Here is a 16,686-nt window from a genome sequence, read left to right as displayed (position 1 = left end):
CTTCTCCTTTCATTCCTGGTCGGGTGGCAATTGGATCCGTTTCCTCTTCTATCCGAGCTGCATGGCGGGTATCAATCTCAGGGTGGTCTCGGGTCCTGAGCCACAATTGTTTTCAATATGTCGTTAACTCTATTGGGGTAAACAGACCCCGAGGGAGCTCCTAGCTGATGTCCTCGACTATGATCTTTGACTGGTACCTGCTGTGGACATCGGCCCAGGTGACCGCAAGGTATTCTACCAAGTTTTGCTTCAATTGTTGAGAAGTAACCAAAATTCAGGGGTTGAGCCCCTAAGTAAATGCTTGAAAGGACCAATCATCTGTGACCGAGGTCAGGTCCATTCGTTCCATCTGGAACCTCGATATGAATTTACTAAGCATCTCGTTGTCCCTTTGTTGACATTAAATAGGTCTGATTTCCTTGTCTCAACTTTGATAGCACTAGCATGGGCTTTAACAAAGGCATATGCGAGCATAACAAACAAATCAATATAATTTGGCTGCAAGTTATGGTAACATATCATCGCTCCCTTGGATAAGGTTTCCCCAAATTTCTTCATCAACACCAACTCGATCTCCGCCCTCAAGGTCATTGCCTTTTATTTCGCACGTGTAGGAGGTCACATACTCGTTTGAATCTGTGGTTCCATTATACTTGGGAATATCGGGCATCTAGAACCTTTCGGAATTGGCTTCGGTTCCACACTCAGGGGAAAAGGCTTTTGAATAAACCTTTTGGAATCCGGTCCCTTCAATATTAGAGGCGCTCCGAAATCTGATCGACCCTAGAATTGTAAGTCTCCGCCTTCTTTTCATTTGCCTCTATCTTCTTTTCCGGATTTCACCCGTTTCGTTAGTGCTTCAAGCATTTTCATCACCACGAAAATTTCCCCGAGTCCTTACCATCTCTTTCTGTGACAATCCGTTCTTCTCTCCAAGTATCTTCTCCAACCCGCTCGGGTTCGGCCCTATTCCTTGCGTGATTTTGACTCTACAATTGTGTTATTTCCACTTTCTAGGCATATAACATTTCAAAAATCAAATGTAAGCTAACTCCATCACCTCTCCCTTGGGGCGTTTCTCAAGCTGATGGTCGGGGTACCCCGTGAATGCTATTTTCGGGATCAGCCGGTAAGTTGATATTGATAGCAACTTTTTAATTGGAGTCGACTGGGTCAGCGATTGGAACGCCATTAGGGTCTACAGGGGGCACGTCGTTTCTTGGTACCACATTATTATTTTTAATGTAGTGGCATGACTCGGTTTCAATATTCAAGTGAGCAGACTGAGAATTTGACATTTTAAATAGACCTGAAATCAAACTTCAAAGAGCAAGTGTAAAATAGGGTATGTTATACAGATTCGTATTAAATCACCACTATTATCCTTTGCTCCACGGTGGGCGCCAAACTGTTTACTCTTAAAATGAGTAGCAATTAAATTTGTATGCCGTTTAAAGGATACGTGATTTAATTTAACGCGAATGATATAAGAGCATCAAATAATTAAACTAAAGGAAAACAAAGTGATCAAATCAAATGTGATGAAACAATTAAGCCTGGTGTTAGATTTCAATGCAAATCGGTTCTGATCGAGCCCTTGAGATACTCGGTTACATCTAAGATATGAACAGCCGAAGAACACTTTGAACAATAACTAGAAGACAAAAGTAAACTTTATTGCTTTGATGCGTGCCAACAGTGATGAAAAAATGAAAAGGTTCTCCCATTTATCTAGTAGGGGAGTTTCAATCCTAGTGCAAGTCTAAATAAGGTAAAAATCCCTTTCTCCTAGCAAAACACGATTTGCAGTTGATATCGGGCGTGATCCGTGCTGTAATATTCAGTTGATGGCGGATATTTCGGCACCCATCCATCCTCTCTAACCGTCTTCCTCTTCTCCTCGATTCCAAGTTTTGCTTGAGCTCGATTCTCCCTGTGCTTGGCCATGCCCGATTTTTAACGTGTCGTTCTTTCCCTTGGGTTTCGATCTGTAGGCACCCTCGGGTTTACCCGAGGCATCGTCGAACTGCGTCGTCTGCCGCTTCTTCATTGGAAAATCGGGGGTAACTTTATCCCCGATTTTATCCGTATACACCAAACTTTTCTGGAGAATAAAGGAAACAATAGAAACGACAAAATAGGTCTTTTTATCTCCCACATAGCTAGTGTTAAGTGCAAGTGTATTATTCCAATCATATGTGGCTGCAGCATGCATGACAAATACGATTTTTTCTAATTCGTCATGTAACGAGAATTAAAATCTATTAAAACGAAATATAATCGTCTCTTACTTGTAGGCTTGTGATGCATAAAACTTAGGCACACACCAAAAGAGAGTGGAAAGATTAAAGGTGTTCTTTTTCCTTTTTCTCATTTTGGGTGTGTGTGGGTTGGGTGGGTGGGGGGGAGGGGGTCATTTGGTTATGTTGATTCCATTAAGGCGGAAACGTAGAAACTATTTGCTCCATTAGCAAAATGAGTAATTAGCTATAGAACTTGTGCTTAGAGAAAAAGAATTATGAACAATCAATATAGTTCAGATATAGTTCCAGTTTTGGTTATTGATTTTAAACCATTTTCCTTCGTAAAATTAAGAACATCAAATAAACATTTGAGAAATCCGATTTAAAATAAGGAATATATTTGAGTAATATGGACATAAAGAGTTTATTTTCCTTAGACTATGGCTAATAGTGTTATTATATTATAGGAAAAGTTACATGTTCTTAATTTTATCCCTTTCTTCTCATGAAACATTTTTTCTTTTCAACATTCAATGTCTTCATAGAAGAATTTCTTGAAAGCATCCACATGAACAGCTTGAAGAATGATTGCAACAGTCAAAGATCCATCCCCTTCATTTCCTGGAAGTATCACACAATCACCATCATATTCATGAGTTCCAGGGCTCATATGAATCTCTTTTCCCCACCCAAAATCCAATCCTAATAATGGCAAACTTATCCAACTTATAACCCCAAGATTAGGGTTTCCATAAAAAGGACCTTCCTTGCTTCTAAATGCATGAATATCTTGATACTTTGACAAATCCTCCTGGTTTTTCAAGAAATTAATCGTCGAGTTTGCATAATCACTCGTCACCATTTTAATAGCTGCTCGTACCCTTCGAGCAGCATACTCCAATGGCCTCGAGGTGATGTCACCCGAGACGCCATTGGCAATAACATCAACTATGGCATTACCAAAATAGGATTTAGGCAAAGGTGGTTGCATTATTTTGCGTATGTTAACACAAATGCATAAATTAGTAGGCTGCTCAAATTTATGACCTCTTGCCTTGCATGCACATCTCCATATATGTGCAGTCACAACTTCATAACGTGTGTAACTACGCCCTTGGTTATCTTGGTTCGCCTTTTTTCTCAACATTTCAACTTGATTTTTTGTAAGTTTTAGCATGGAACCCTTTGTTTCATTTTTCTTCTCCTCCTCACTGCTGGACTCTCCAAGCAAAAGTGGTGGTGGATTAAACTGTAAATGCTCAAACGTTGGAGATGCAATTGGAGGTTCCCCTGCTCGGAGCAATTTTCGATCATGAAAAGGTTCGTTCCCTAATGGCTCTCCGCGAGCAAGGCTAGCCCATTCGGTGAGGAAGTAAAGAGCACTTTGGCCATCCACCACAGCATGTGATATTGCAAAACTTAGTGCAATACCACCACACTGAAACTTAGTAAGCTGAACAAACAACAAAGGGAGTTCATCAATTGGGATTGTGTAGTCTACACGGGGAAACAAGCTATTAGAGTCAGGGGATGGCGAGAAATCGCCAAGATCATCTAGCTTGGCTTCTGTTTCAGCTTCCGTGAGCACAACTCCTGAGGCATTACAGTCGAGCTCGAGGCGGGACCCAGCGATCCATCGCAAACGACCAGCCAATGGATAGAAGTGTACTAGAGCTTTGCTTAGTGAGGTCCTGAGGGTTTTGATGATGTTGTTTGTTGATGGAAGACAATCCTGGCAAAACCTGTAGTAATAAATGGTTGGTACATGAGTTACAGCAAAAGTTTGATCGCATTCTGATAAGGAGACAGTGCCACTCCATGTTGGCTCTGCTGGCTTCACTACCCAATCGCTCTTCAAGCTAACCTTCATTCTGTCCTAAATATGTATATCGTTTTTGGTTAATCTTTTTATTCTTTTATAGAGTGTGTAGTACTATTTCAAGAATTAATCGGACAGACCAAGTTTCATGGCCAAATTTTAAGGTAACCACAAAGAAATGTGTTATTTGTGAGGGTGGTATGATTTTGTTTCGGCCGTGAAGTATGTTAGTTAGTTAAGGTAGCTTTCTCATGAACAGAGTTATTTTCTCAAGAATGTACATTGCACAAGTCTTAAGAGCCAACTAAAATAAAAATCCATTCCTCATCCAAACCCCTCAAGAGAAAATAGAAAAGGAATTAAATTACATATATTGGATGTGTAAATATCTTAAGCCGAGAGTCTATCGAAAACAATCTCTTTACTCCGGAGGGGTAAGGTCTGCACACACACTATTCTCCCCAGACCCCACTTATGAGATTTTACTGGGTTGTTATTGTTGTTGGCTGTGTAAATAACTTTTATATTACTGCTGTACTTTTATTTGTAATAATTAGTATAATTTAACTTGTTAACGCAAGTTACACTAGTAGTTATCTCCTAGGCAACCTGATAACGTAAAAAATTTATTAGACAGTCAGCGTATAAAAGTTAAAGCCGGAGATGCCAATTTAACAAGGAAAACTCCTCTCACACCCAAATAACATTCTCAGCTTCTAAAAGGAAATTCGTTCATTCATTGGTAAGGGAAACAACAGGTGTTTGTAAACAGTAAATGAAAGCTTTAAGTTTTCAAAGCAGAATCAAACAGAGCAGCCAACCTGCATATGAACTAGTTACTGCTTCTGTCTATGATCCTACAATGACAACCGAACCTTTGGAGCAGTATATGCTCCCATCTTTTACTTCAACCAATTATCAAATGTGCCTGCTAACTTGATCTGAGACAATGATGCAGCCCCCATAGACAACAGATAAAAAGAGGCAACAAACATGCGTCTGAGATTTGAACATGAATACAATTGTGACATCCATGTTCTACAGCAACCAAGAGTAAATTCAAAGAACAAGTCGAAATTATTTTGAATCCGAAATCAACAAGGTGGGGAGAAAGAATGTAATTGTACTTTCTTCCAAGATTATCACAGAACTCGAACTTCCTCTATGGTACAAACTTTGTGCGTGGCCTGCCCCACTCATCATCATGCAAATGCTGTCGATATAGTCATCATATTAATACTCATAAAGAGATAGAAAAAGAATAAAGTAATGTATAACAGAAAAGAACTAAAGAGTTAAAGTGGCCTTCTCACAGCATTTCACCAGAGGGTCATAAATGAAATGGTAATAATCTCCAAATATTGGAAGTCTACAACTAAAACAGATTTTAAGCAATAGTATCAAGCAGTGACTGTTTCAATTATATAAGGTGCAAATCAAAACAGCCATTTCAAGGATTCTGATAATCAGTTTCTTTCATTGATATAAGCTGTAATTTGGTGTTTTTTTACAATTGGTGGTGTTCGAGCTAGCTTGTAAGCACTTCCAACTACCCGCAGCCTCCTACTAGCATAGTTACTGGGTAACTCTGTCCAACAAGGAATCATATAAGCTGTAATTTCGTATTTTTAAGAAGTCATGACAGTATTAACATACCGTCTCCAATATAGCTATAAAGTAAACGACATAAGTGTGGGTAATGAATCTTTTTTATTGATAAGAGCGCAAATTGACTCTTAATTTACATTAATGCAGCTGATGCTACTAAGAACCTATAACAGAATTTGCACGAGCTTTCATTAGATGAATACTAATGATAAATATGCCGTGTCAGCCAATTAAATTCCAATGTGGTGAACAAGTAGCGGTGCAATATTAAAGTTCAAAAATAGACACTACCTAATCACTCACATTACTTAATCTGGTTATATCCACAAACAAGTATGCACCACGAAAGGGAGAAAGCAAAGTACACTCATGTTCATAACAATTAACCATAGGAACTTAGTGCACACCAAATCCAATGTTGTAGTTTAATGAAATCACTGTTCCTGTTAACAGTGGTGTATGTAGGATTCTGCGCAAACGGTGTCGTCGTATTACCGCAACTCAGCTTATATGCGATTTGGGTATGACTGTAGGGACTCTATGGCTTTAATGCTTGTTCCAAATTGATGTTGACTTTATATTATTTACGTATATATTTGTGAATTTTTCCAATTAAGTAGCGTCAATTGACATTCCTTGAAGGGAGGGTGTCTCCGCTACTGCCTGTTAAGTGCGGATAGAGCAGAACGATTGGAGAGGAATCTTTTTCTTTGTTCCTTTTTTTTTTTTGGTAAAATAATTTTATTGTAGATGGGAAGAAAAGTCTTGTATACAAATGGTATACCAATAAGTAGAGAATCTACAAAGAGAAAGATTACATAGGATTCATATTATATTATTGCCCCCAACTTTGCCTAGGACTGAGGTATAGTTGATTGTTAGAATGTTTCAGTTGGGTTGTCTCTTTTAGCATCATCGTGCAACCATATCAAAACTCTGGTTTGATGTCCACACTGTGAGAATGCACGGGAGAAAAATCTATTATTGATTAATTATGACAATGATACAATGAGCCCTATATATATACAATACATGTCCTACTCCTAATACATATGGGATTAGAGCTATTTACTACTATTTATACATGAAACTAACACTCCCCCTCAAGCTGGTGCATATAAATCATATGTACCGAGCTTGTTACATATATAACTAATACGAGGACCAGTGAGGGACTTGGTGAAAATATCAGCAAGCTGATCATTCGACTTCACAAATTTTGTAGCAATATCTCCCGAGAGTATCTTTTCTCTTAGCGATCCTGCAGTCTCCTCTTGCAGGATCGCTAAGAGGCTCCCCCTGTCCTGGCAGAAGTTTAGAATTCGGATCCATCGGAGTGTCAACAGGTCTACAACCTGGCATTCCTGTTTCCTCAAGAATATCTAAGGCATACTTCCGTTGTGAGATCACAATACCTGAGCTAGACTGAGCGACCTCAATACCCAGAAAATACTTTAATCTGCCAGATCCTTAGTCTGAAAGTGCTGAAAGAGATGTCGCTTCAACTTACTAATACCATCCTGATCATTGCCGGTAATAACAATATCGTCAACATAAACGACCAGATAAATACAGAGATTTGAAGCAGAATGTCGATAAAATATAGAGTGATCAGCTTCACTACGAGTCATGCCAAACTCCTGAATAACTGTGCTGAACTTACCAAACCAGGCTCGAGGAGACTGCTTTAGACCATAGAGGGACCGGCGCAACCGACATACAAGGCCACTAGACTCCCCCTGAGCAACAAAACCAGGTGGTTGCTCCATATAAACCTCATCCTCAAGGTCACCGTGAAGAAAAGCATTCTTAATGTCCAACTGATAGAAAGGCCAATGGCGAACAGCAGCCATGGATAGAAAAAGGCGGACGGATGCAATTTTAGCCACGGGAGAGAAAGTATCACTGTAATCGAGTCCAAATATCTGAGTATATCCTTTGGCAACAAGACGAGCCTTAAGTTGATCAACCTGGCCATCTGGACCAACTTTGACTGCATACACCCAACGACAACCAACAGTCGATTTACCTGAAGGAAGAGGAACAAGCTCCCAAGTACCACTCGTATGTAAAGCAGACATCTCGTCAATCATAGCCTGTCGCCATCCGGGATGAGACAGTGCTTCACCTGTAGACTTAGGAATGGAAACATAGGACAAAGATGACACAAATGCACAATGGGATGATGAGAGACGATGGTAACTTAAAACCGATATAATGAGGATTAGGATTAACTGTGGACCGTATACCTTTTCGTAGTGCAATCGGTTGATTAAGAGGAGACAAGTCCGCAGTATTAGCAGGGTCAGGTGCAGGACGTGAATCAGCTGGGCCTGATGCTGGGGGAGGACGACGATGATAAGTCAGGAGTGGTGGAGCTGTAGAAGGTTGAACTCGACTAGGTGGTGGCACTGGAGCTAGAGTTGGTGGAACTGGACTAGGTGGTGGCACTGGACTCGGTGGTGATACTGGAGCTATAAGTGGTGGCACTGGAACTGGAACCGTAGGCGGTGGAGCTATGGAGGAAGATGAATGGGAGATAGGGACTGAATCCCCAAAAGAAGGAACAGGTAGCACCTCAGAAATATCTAAGTGATTAACTGGACCTGTGAAGTATGATTGGGTTTCAAAGAAGGTAATATCAGCAGACATAAGAAATCGATGAAGGTCAGTAGAATAACATCGATATCCCTTTTGCGTTCTCGAGTAACCCAGAAATATGCACTTAAGAGCACGGGGAGCTAACTTATCTTTTCCTGGAGTAAGGTCATGAACAAAACACGTACTCCCAAAGACACGGGGTGGAAGAGAGAACAAAGGTAAGTGGGGAAACAGGACAGAGAATGGAACTTGATTTTGGATAGCTGTAGATGGCATACGATTAATAAGATAACAAGATGTAAGAACTGCATCCCCCCAAAAACGCAGCGGAACATGAGATTGTATGAGTAGGGTACGAGCAGTTTCAATAAGATGTCTATTCTTTCTTTCAGCTACCCCATTTTGTTGGGATGTGTACGGACAAGATGTTTGATGAATAATCCCATGGGAGTTCATAAATTGCTGAAACGGGGAAGAAAAATACTCTAGGGCATTATCACTACGAAATGTGCGGATAGAAACCCCAAATTGATTTTGAATTTCAGCATGGAAGGTCTGGAAAATAGAAAACAACTCAGATCGGTTTTTCATCAAAAATATCCAAGTGCACCTGGAATAATCATCAATGAAACTGACAAAGTAGCGGAATCCTAAGGTAGAGCTAACCCGACTAGGACCCCAAACATCTGAATGGACTAAAGTAAAAGGTGACTCTGCTCGATTGTCAAGACGCCGCGGAAAATGGGAGCGGGTATGCTTACCGAACTGACACGACTCACACTCTAGAGTGGACAAGTGAGATAAGCCAGGTACCATTTTCTGAAGTTCTGACAAACTGGGATGTCCTAACCGTTTATGTAATAAATCTGGCGAATCAGTAAAGGGAGAAGTTATTGGAGGAAGACAAGATGCGAGTCCGTGTGATTTTGCAAGGATAAGGTAATAAAGTCCATCTGATTCACGTCCGGTACCAATGATCCGCCCTGTACTGCGTTGCTGTATAAAAACAAGGTCATCAAGAAATAAAACAGCAGATTTAAGTGATTTGGCTAAACGACTAACGGCTGTGAGATTAAAAGGACTACCAGGAACATAAAGAACTGAGTCTAAAGGTAAGGAAGGAAGTGGACTTGCTTGACCTATTGCAGTTGCCATGGCTTGAGACCCATTGGCCATTGTGACTGTTGGAAGAGATTGAGAATATGAGATACTAGTGAAAAGAGATTTGTTACCAAAAATATGATCAGATGCACCTGAATCAATGACCCAAGACTCAGAAAGTGAAGATTGGGAGACACCAGTCATGCTACTATTTGTTGGAACAACGGAGGTTAATCCTGAAGATGTCTGTTTACGTGCTTTGTACTGAAGGAACTCAATATAATCCGGTAAAGAAACCATCTGGATTGGATTTATTGCATTTAATCCAACGGATTGTGAGTTAAAGGCTTCAGGTACGAATTCCATTATAATATTGTGCCGGAAAAAGCAGAAAATTGTTGGGGATCACTGTTCACGCCGGAAAAATCACTGTAGCTCGTCGGAAAATTCCAAAGTTGTCGGAATCTGTCGGAAATAGTACCAATGGACTCGGAATTGCAAGCAGATGAAGCTGTCCTGAAGAAACTTTTTCAAAATCTGACCAGAATAGTGTTCACGCGCCGGCGCGTGGGGCGGATTTGCCGGGAAGTTTCTGGCGCGTGAGGGCGCGTGAAGAGGAGTTTTCCGGTGGGGTTTACTGGGGTTTGGTCGCCGGAGCCTTGGGAACCCTGTGGTGGTGTTGGTTTTTGCACAACACCAACGGAAAGTGATTTTGTTACGGACAGCCTCTTAAGTCGCCGGAAAATTGCACGGCGACGAGGTCTTTCTTTCCGGAAGTTGATGGAATGACGCACAACTATAATTTTCTCACTGAAGCTCTGATACAATGTGAGAATGCACGGGAGAAAAATCTATTATTAATTAATTATGACAATGATACAATGAGCCCTATATATATACAATACATGTCCTACTCCTAATACATATGGGATTAGGGCTATTTACTACTATTTATACATGAAACTAACACACACAACATGTTACCTGCTCTAAAACACCCAAACCAGAGCCTGCTTTTGAGTAAAAGTGATGTAGTTTGGCGCAGACAGGAAGGCCAAAATATAATGGAGCCACTAAGCAATGGCAGAAGAGACATAGTTAAAGCAGAGTGTGAACAATCAAGAGCAAGACCAACAACCTGATTTCCTATATATCAGACAGATTGACAGCGTGGATAAAAAACCTAACATCACTTGTTTTACACGTTGGTATTTCCTTCATGTGCAGATAAAACTATAAGCACTTTGAATGTTTTAACCTTTGCTAATGTTCTTGTCTATTCATAGCACAACGATGCACCTAAGAAACTTTATTATTATACTCTTATTACTATGTTTCAACAGAAGCTTTTTGAACATTTAGCTTAGATTTGCTTTCTATATATATTATATTAAAAGCACGAAGGCCCTTAGCGAAATGCCGTTCGCCTTTTTTATCCTTTAAAAACAGATTTACATTGGACAAAATTGTAATTTAATTATTTTCCTAATATTTAGGATTTCAAAATTAATTAATATTTTTGGTTATTAAATCTTTCCTAATTGAGATAGGTAGAAAGTCCTAATATTTAAGGCTTTAAAAGTTTTACCTTATAAAAATTATTTTTATTTAAATTATGTAATATAATTATAATTCCTTTCATGTTGACTTTATAACTATAGAAGACTTTAATATAAACTAACAATTAAAATTGTTAAGGTTCGTAAAAGACACAGAAGATCCATTTATTAACACGCTTCTGTTACGGTTAGTTCATATTTTCATACAAAATATTTTAGCACCTCTTTTATTTATAAAACAACAATTAACCAAGGTGTTTGCATAGTTCGTGACGTGATGATTTAGTTGTATGCGTAATAGGAAAAAAAAGGTGGCGATACTTTGTAAAAAATAAATAGCAGATGCTATTAGGCAATTTAGTGATTATAGTTATGCTACGTAGTTAGCAATTTTTATATAAGATAAAATCTTAATTTATTTTAAACACAAAAAAAATTAATAACCGGAATATAAATTGATTTAGAGTCTTTAATATTAAAAAGTAATTAAATTATAATTTTTCCAATTTAAATCTAATTTCAAAAAACGAAAAAGTCAACCGATACTTAGGTTATAATACCTTCCATGTTGTTTTCTTAATATTAGGATTTACTAAAGTTTTATTTATTAAATATTTTCTTATTAGGTAGGAAGTCGTTAAAATCAATTAGAATTTTAAATAACTTATCCAAATCATTTCATCTTTTGAACAATGTAACATAACTGTTTGGAATGAGTCAAAAACACTAATGATTTACAAATAAAAAGATCCAAATATATACTTTTTCTCTATTTGAAAATATAATTCTTATTGGATAAAGTTATAATTACAGTTAAATATTTAAAATTTGGAATAAGATACTACTATTAGAAATTTAAGTTATTAAATTATTTCCTTTAATTTTGAAAATAATTAATTAATTCTTTGAATTAACTAATTAGCAAAAGAATCTAATTCAATACTTTTCCAAATTAATCATTCATAAGATGAACCAAAAAATAGACGACCCGATTATAAAATTTTAATTTCAACATTAATTTTTTTAGACTTTGTATTGTCAATGTCACATCTTTAGCGAGTATATGATCAACATTTTCATACTCAAATCTTTTAAAGACCAAAAGATTCAATTTTCAATTTGTGTTATTTGGAAAAATTTTAAAGAATCGTAATAAAAAAATTATTGTTTTATTTCACTATTAGGTTAGAAAAATAACAATAACTGTCATAAGATATCTTTACATAAGTTCTCGAAAAATCATAATAAGGCATTTGTAAAATTATGTAGAACAATATATCTTAATTTATTGAGCTTGCTAAATGGGAGCAACTTTTATTATTTTCAGGAGTTTTTTTTTATTTTTTATTTTTTTAGAACTCAACCACATTGTCTAATAATATTTACGTGATTTTTAAAAAATTGTATACTCATTGGATTGTACACGCGCAAAGCACGTACCCTAAGACTAGTTATCAGTAAATTACAGATTAGATTGTATATAGAAACCGTTCATAGACATTTTGATTCCCAAATTCGAAAAAACAGGAGGAATATAGTACTATACAGTAGGCACAAACATCTTTGATAATTGTTTTTCCTTTCAAGTGTTTGAAAGAATTCTGGAGATAAGGCCTAATCCTTTCTCAAAAGATAGTGTTTTCACTTGCTTCGAAGACCTTTGTTTTTCTTCTCCTGCCAGTTCACACTCTTTATTAGCAATGACGAAATCCCACTCACTCCTACACCCTCAGCCCCTACGCTGTCCAGATCCTTTTCTACTTTTCAATTTTGGAGATGTGCTGCAAAGCAAGGCCTCTTCGAAACAATGATCATGCTAATCTGAAGACTATTGTTTCACACAACTTCCCATATCAACCATCACACAAATTCATCATGCTCAACCTCCCCCCTGCCAGTGCACCGCGCCCTTGCCCCATATTCGTTTGACCCCTCATCCTGTTTGCCATCTACTCCGTCCTTTCAAGTTTCTATCAAAAGTGTGTCTATCGAACTAGTTTTGGTTTGTCATTTCTGAACTTATCTTGTAAGTTGTAACAAAGATATTTCCCGGTATTTATATCTACTTAGTTAAAGTTCTAGGTATTTTATTCCTCCCAACGTTTTTGGTCTTTTTTTCCTAGTCCATATTCATCTTAATATCTTATAAATTAATTCGTAGCAAGCCTTCTTATCCAAAAATAATAACAAGCACCTTCAAATCAGCTATTTCTCTTTTTCAGATAAGTTTTTCAAGCAACTAGTTCTCGCGACATTCAGCCCAAGAAATTTTATGGGAAAAAAAAAAGATGAAGACAATGGAGTGCTTTCAGATTGAGAATAGAGTGGTGTCCACTCTTTCCAATCTGAAATTACTAGGAGTTTCTTTTAGGTCAAACAATTAGAACACTTGATACTTCAGTCAATCTTAAAGTTATATAGAAGTGATAAGAAGAGGATGAAATGACCACTACTGCATCTTTAGCTTTCCAATTTTTATTTATATAAGTGAGAAAACATTGCTTCACAGCCCATTCTTCAGGCACGTATGGCTAATAAGGTGGTGGCCGGATTGCTGCGTAACACTCAAATATCACATAAATATTTACACCACTTACTTGTTTAAGATGTTACTTCACTTGTCAAAGTGTACAACTATGATCAATTAACTCTGTATGCTTAGCTAGATTATCAAAAAATGAAAATGGGCATTTGGTCATAGAAAGATACTTTCGGTGTCCACGTTTTAGAACTCTTTTACAGTGTCTTCCAGGTTCCAGGTTTCTTCTATAGTGCATATAACCAGAGTCTGCATTAGGTTCCAGGTTCACTGCCGATCATAGGAGGAACATATTGGTCTTCATGACCCTAATGTCATGCAAAAGCAGAACACATAAAGGCATCCTATCTTTACGACAGGCATATAGGAGATAAGCAGATAATAATATAGATAAAGTCAATGACACAAGAGCAAACCCTCCAGAACAACATTAGTGAAATCAACTACGCATGAAGAGAAAAAACCGCGAAAGGCAGTCAATCACTCAAAACAGAATTGCAGAACTATTGCATTCTGATCTACATTGTTAGCTTGTCATAACAAACGTATCTCTTAAAGTGAAAACGACATAGAAGGTAGGCCAAAATCTCCAAGTATATTATATATTCATAATCATATACAGCCTCTTTGTTCCAGACATACTAAAAGTTCAATATTGTCACCAGAATGTTTGGTTACTATATGGGCATTTTTGGTTTGGATCAATTTACCTGGTTTAAACATATCTTTTATCACAATCAGAATTAGTGTCTTGTTACTTTCAAAAGATATTGAGCAAATAAAACCATCATTTCATTGAATTTGATTATATTTTAACCATTTATCGAATAATCAATTTCCAAAATAATTTAAACCAAACAGGCCAAGAAAAAGTACACTTTCTTACTTGTGCCCACATGTGTTTTCTAGCGAAAAGATTAATTTTTTACAAGTTATTCAATAATAAAATTTAGAATCTTAATCCAAAAAAGGAATATCACAATACAAAAGCATAAATACAATAGAAACCAATAGTATATATTTATTAAAGAATTACCAAAAAAAACAGATCCAAATGAAAAAGGAAAAAGGGACTTACGAACTCTTTGACGATTCCCTTGTAAATCAAGACAGGGACAGCAATACCGAAGATACCGACGATAGCGAGGTTCCGGCGAGTCCATCGGAAGTTGTGCTCAAGGTTCTCCCTCGCCGCTCCCCATTCCTCTATCCACCGGTTCTTGTTGTACTCCATTCCCCCTCCCATCTTTCTCTCACCGCACTCTTCTAGGTGAAGTCCAAAATGATTAGGTGAGGAGGCTATGACTATTTATTTTTCTTATGAAATGACTGGAGTGCCCTTTTGGGGTTGTCATTTGACGGTTTATTACTTTATTTTTAGGGCAAAATAGTTTGCACTCATTTATATATAAATAAACTAGTTTCAAGGTACGCAAGTACGTGCGTTGCGCGTGTAACTCGTTCCTATGAGTACAATTTATTTATATATTGTGCTTGAGTTATAAAATAAAAGTATAAGTTTATGATTATGAATATTGATGGTGTATAATTAACTCAATAAAAAATTAATCTGTTTAATAAAAGTCCTAATCTTTAGTCTATAATTCAACTAAAATTTATTTCAGTTTTATAATGTCCTAATTACAATTTCACAAGTTATCGTGTTTCCTTTCAGTTTTAGCAAGAACACATATCAACAAATAACTAATATTCTACGAATTAGAAATAAACACAAAATCAAAGTGCAATAAAAATCAGAAAAAGACACTCAAAGAAGGATAATAAAGCAAGCTAGTGAAAGAAGGAGTTCAAATATCATGTATGAAAATGTATTGTAGCGCATATATACGGTTCAAAAGTTACATGGAAGGAATTTATATGGTTACTATAATTTTTTCAAATAAGAACATAATCTATATAAGGTTAAATTTTGATTGATCTCCAAATGCTAATAAATATATGGACTTGGTTCAATAAGGAGGATTTAATAAAATAAAAAATAGTTGATCTCAAGATACTAAATGTTAGTAAGAAAAATAACATTTAACGAATTATAATTACTTTGCAATGAAAACTTTATGAGCAAAGACTCTTTTTTACAAGTAGCCTAAAATACTATCTGTCTTCTTGAATAAGTAGTAGTAGCTAACATTTAGCCTAAAATAATTTCTAATTTATAGTGCTACTAATTATACTTATGTTACGTACATACTACGAGCCTGTTTGGACATAAGAATTTTTTCCCTTTTTTCAAAAGTTTTTCACTTTTTTCCGAAATCAGCGTTTGTTCATAAAATTTTCAATTTTTACTTGAAGATGCATTTTAGAAATTTTCAAAAACTTGAAAAACTCCAAAAACTCCAAAAACCTGTTTTTCTAATTTTCACTCAAATTGCTCACAAAACTTCAAAAACAACCCAAAACTATATTCATGTCCAAACACAACTCAAAATTTCAAATACCATTTTCACTTGAAAAATAAATTTCACCCTTTTTTGAAATTTTACAATTCTTATGTCCAAACACACACTACATTTACGAAAGAAGAATTTAGGGAAACTACCAGCTATGTCTTATAATTATCTCATTTCAAAAATTGGTCAATTTATAAAAATTACTAATATTAGCATATTAGCTATATGTAGCAAAAAAAAAAGGTCAATTTTTTGCTTTTTTTTAGTGGGTATCATTAGAATAGATTGGGTATATCTTGAGGAGATTGAATCAGAGTTTTTGGATAATTTGGTGGAGTTTTGAGGTGGTTTGAATTGAAAATTCGAAATAAAAAATGAACATGAAAAAAAATGATATGTGTATCACACTGTATCATTTGTGTATCATATATGTATCATATTTGTATCAATTGTGTATCACATGTATATCCATGTATACGTGTATGTGAGATAGATGCGCGATACATGTTTGATACATGTGTCGTAGAAGAATTTTTGAACTCCATTTAATTACGAATTTTGATACAAAATCAGTCCAAATCACCTTCAGTTTTCCTCAAATATTGTATATTGACTTATTCATATGTTTTCAATGAATTTCAACTATACCCATTGAAAAAGTTCCTTTTTTTGCTTAGATTTTTTGAATATTGTATTTTTTTATTTATCACATTATTGCTACCTCATCCATGAAATTTCTTTTTCGTCTTGCATCTAATGTTACTAATCACGCTTAAAAATATGGAATGAGATTTTTGCATGT

The 16,686-nt window shown here is 36.5% G+C and overlaps 2 protein-coding genes across 2 annotated transcripts; both read right to left on the bottom strand.

Annotated features, from left to right (window-relative positions):
• Positions 1 to 2,713: 2,713 nt before the first annotated feature.
• Positions 2,714 to 4,113, bottom strand: LOC109237576 (spermidine hydroxycinnamoyl transferase). Its single transcript, XM_019403896.1, has one exon. The coding sequence runs from the start codon at positions 4,111 to 4,113 to the stop codon at positions 2,767 to 2,769; it is 1,347 nt and encodes a 448-aa protein (XP_019259441.1). The 3' UTR covers positions 2,714 to 2,766.
• Positions 4,114 to 4,734: 621 nt separating this feature from the next.
• Positions 4,735 to 14,762, bottom strand: LOC109237575. Its single transcript, XM_019403894.1, has 2 exons — positions 14,549 to 14,762; positions 4,735 to 5,275 (listed from the first exon to the last, which is right to left on the bottom strand). Exons 1-2 carry the CDS (start codon positions 14,714 to 14,716, stop codon positions 5,225 to 5,227), a joined length of 219 nt encoding a protein of 72 aa, XP_019259439.1. The 5' UTR covers positions 14,717 to 14,762; the 3' UTR covers positions 4,735 to 5,224.
• Between the last annotated feature and the right edge of the window lie 1,924 nt (positions 14,763 to 16,686).

The sequence above is a fragment of the Nicotiana attenuata genome, unplaced genomic scaffold (assembly GCF_001879085.1).
Source record: "Nicotiana attenuata strain UT unplaced genomic scaffold, NIATTr2, whole genome shotgun sequence".
Lineage (NCBI taxonomy): Eukaryota > Viridiplantae > Streptophyta > Magnoliopsida > Solanales > Solanaceae > Nicotiana > Nicotiana attenuata.
Note: the sequence above shows the minus strand (reverse complement) of the source record. Positions and strands in the feature narration are given on the sequence as shown.